Source organism: Hylobates moloch, unplaced genomic scaffold (assembly GCF_009828535.3).
Source record: "Hylobates moloch isolate HMO894 unplaced genomic scaffold, HMol_V3 SCAFFOLD_7689, whole genome shotgun sequence".
Lineage (NCBI taxonomy): Eukaryota > Metazoa > Chordata > Mammalia > Primates > Hylobatidae > Hylobates > Hylobates moloch.
The window spans coordinates 1-3294 of NW_026659964.1; the positions used below are offsets into that span (position 1 = coordinate 1).

General features: G+C 55.0%; 1 protein-coding gene across 1 annotated transcript; it reads right to left on the reverse strand.

Annotated features, from left to right (window-relative positions):
- Positions 1-25: 25 nt before the first annotated feature.
- Positions 26-1697, reverse strand: LOC116465651 (DNA-directed RNA polymerase I subunit RPA1-like; the record flags this gene model as incomplete). Its single annotated transcript, XM_032148640.2, has 2 exons — positions 26-909; positions 1545-1697. Coding segments are annotated over 2 exons (789 nt in total), but the record flags the coding sequence as incomplete, so codon positions are not given.
- Between the last annotated feature and the right edge of the window lie 1597 nt (positions 1698-3294).

Below are 3294 nucleotides of genomic sequence, written 5' to 3' on the forward strand. Positions count from 1 at the left end.
CAGTGGTTCTTGTTATTACCCCATCACTTGGGAACCACTGAACTGGATCAAAGGAAAGACAAAGCGTAAGCGTGTGCACATGTCTAGGCATCCAGACCATCCAGGTTTTAAGGGAACCATGAAATCCCTAAAAAGATGGTGACGTGGGCTGTGTGTGTGGGGAACTGAAGTGTCCCTGCCTGAGGGCACGAACAGTGTCTCTACAACACATGTGGTCCATGTTAACATATCTGTTGTACTGAAGATTAAAGGAGGTGGTGTATTTGAAAGTACCTAAAGGGCCTGGTAAATCAGTCCTATGTGTCTTGAAAGATCAGGGAGAACTGGCTTACTAGGGGTTTGAAAATGACATGTGTGGGCCCTTTTTTGGGGCAGAGGGTTTACAGCTATCACCAGATTCCTAAAGGGATCTGGGATTACAAAGAACAAATGACTCTCACAGGCCCCAAACAGGAGGCCTGGGTGTGCTCCGAGCGGGAGACCATGGGGAGTGTTGGCTGCCCCCTGCCCAGCTGTGCAGGGGAGCTCAGCAGCCCCCTTCCACAGAGGCACTTGGCCAGCTGGACCAACCACCCAAGCCCTGGCCTGCACGGCCACACTGACCTGGCACCACAGGCTCTCCTCCGTGTCGTACTGGTAGTCATCTATGAACGAGTGGATCTCACGCACAGCCTGGACCCGGCGCTCCATGGCCTCGGGCCCCTGGGGCTCCTGGCTGTGGGTGGGTTTCCGGGGCTGCGTCAGGAGGGTGGGAAGGGACGGGTCCTCCTCAGCGCCTGAGCCCACCTCTTCATCTTGCTCTTGGGTCTTTCGAGCACCTTCCCTGTGGGGATTTCGTTCCTCCTGCATGTCTTCATCGTCGTTCTCCTCGCCCTCCCTCTCCTCCTCTTCCTCACTCTCATAATCAACCTGGCAGAAAAGGGAGCACAGGCTGTGTCACTTGGGGCCCCACCATCTACCTGGACTCTGCCTGTGGAACAAAGACCCCCGCAAAGCCTTGGCTGGCCTGGGCTACCTAGGCCCCACCTGCTCCACACTCCCAACTCCTCTGCTCCGGCCTGGTTAGTCTTTCTTCTCCTTTTGCCGTGAGAATGCCACCTGTCTGTCCCACTGAGCCCCCCACAGAGGTGGAGCTCACCCTCACTCGGCCCTCGCTGGTGCACCCACTCACCAGTAAGTTCCCTCGGCCACTATGACAGCAGGGGACTGGTTTGCGGGAGGAGAGAGAGGTATATTTTCATTGTAAAAACCAGAGGCAGCCTGACTTTTTCTTGCCAGAAGCCTGTCTAGGTCCTTGAGTCTGATTCAAGTCCAGGGATGGCCAGATCTAAAAGGCAGCCCAAGAGTGGACCTGTGCCAAATTCCCACCCTATGAACCCCATCTTCTCAAGACAGAGGTATGCTGGGCAGGCAGGTGCTGCTTCAGGGTTCCTTGTGGGTTCATGACACAGAGGTGTGGCCTGGGTGCCGGGAGATAATCCCTCCACGTTAACAGGGAAGGGGGCTGGGACCACAGCCCCTTCACCCCACACACGGTCTCTCACCTCCTCCTCCTGCTTCTCCTTGCGTCTGGCATCAGAGGCATCGGCGTCCCCCTCCTCAGCTTCAGCATCCACAATGTGCCCCTCCTCTTCCTCATCACCCTCCTGCTCTCCCTGTGGTTTGTGGGCAAGGAGGAAAAAGATTAACTCCAATATCTAGTGCTCAGTGAATCCATCCATCCACCCACCAACCCATCCAACCATCCATGCCCCACCCTTCTAACCCCTTCCCCCATCCAGCCACCACTCTCCATCCACTGCCACCCAACCCAACCTGTCCACTGGCATCTAACTGTGTCCAGCCCCGGATCCCAGGCCTCCTTCCCTTCAGTATTCATCTTTACATGCACCACTTACTTGCAAAGTTTCATTCCTAAAAAATTTAAAAAAAAGTGCCAGGACTTGCTTTCTTAGAAGAAGATGATGTCAAATATTGTCCCAAATATTTTTGATCAAACCCAGTTGCAGCTGGGGATGAGGAGGAAGGGTTATCTTGTGGAATTCTGAGTATCTCTTCCTTTCTCCTCCTGAACTTGGCTCCTAGTTTTTTATACTCTCCTTGTGGGTGAATTAAGAATCAAGACCAGGCAGCATTCTAAAGATAGTCCATGCCCGCTTGTGCTTGAGTGAGCTAGCAGGTGATCTCACGAAGCAGGAGAGACCTAGCATTTTCCCTGGTGTAGGCCAGCCCCTCATTTTAGGGGTGAGGAGACAGACCCAGAGAAGGGTGACACAACTGAGACCACAGAGCTGGTTGGGGGCAGTCCCAGTCCACATCACCCCCAACCCGAGCAGGCTCACTGCTGGCTCAGATGGCACCCAGGGACCTGCTCCCACACCACCTTCAGGTCTGGCCTGCTCCTGGGTCTCCTGGCAGATGTCTGATTATCCATTCCTGGACTATTTTGCTCCTATTGGTTTTTCCCTCTTCTTCCCCTTTTTGTCACTGCAGCCCAACTTCTCTGCTTCCAGATACCTGTCTGGTCCCTGCCAGTGCACTGGTGGGCCACAGTTCATCTTGCCTGGGCAAGTCGAAGGCAGAGCCAAAGGAAACCGGAAAAGGAACTTTCAAAGCCTCAGCACACGCCATGACCTCGAGCCCCTCCTCAGGATGAAGACCACTTATGGCGGGGTCTTGGAGAGCAGAGCTATGATGCGGAGGCCTGCCCCGGGGCTGGCTACACCATGCTGCCTGGCAGCCTCGCCTGCCTGGCCCATCAGGCCAAGAAGTGAATGCTGCTTCTGGGCTCTCAGAACAGCAGGTAAAAGCTGAGATAGGCAGGAGATGGGCCAGCACCAGGACGGGGCTGGAGGAGCACAGAGAATAGGCACAGAGCCTGCCCAGTCTGGGGGCTCTCCCTGTGCGACCCTAGCGACCCTCGGGGACCCACTCACCCGACTCCTCCTCAACTCCCCAGCGTTGTCCAGATCCCGCTGAGTAGCTCTTCGAGTATTTATGCTCCTGAAGGCTGATGCTTTATTATTCTTCTTTTTGATGGATTCCATCAGAAGTTTAAAGAATCTAAAACAAGAAGAAAGCCACAAAGCCCTGTGCAGTACCAGCATGTCCAGCCTTGCCCTCATTTCGGGGATAGGACGCCGAGGGATTCCCACAGGGGATTAGTGCATGAGATGGAGGCCCAGCCTCTCCTAGCCTCTCACTTTTCCCTACCCGCCGTTTTGGAACCGCCTCTGGCGTGTCAGGAACACCGGTTCCACAGCCCAACAGGCCTGGTCTCAGTAGGTGCACTGC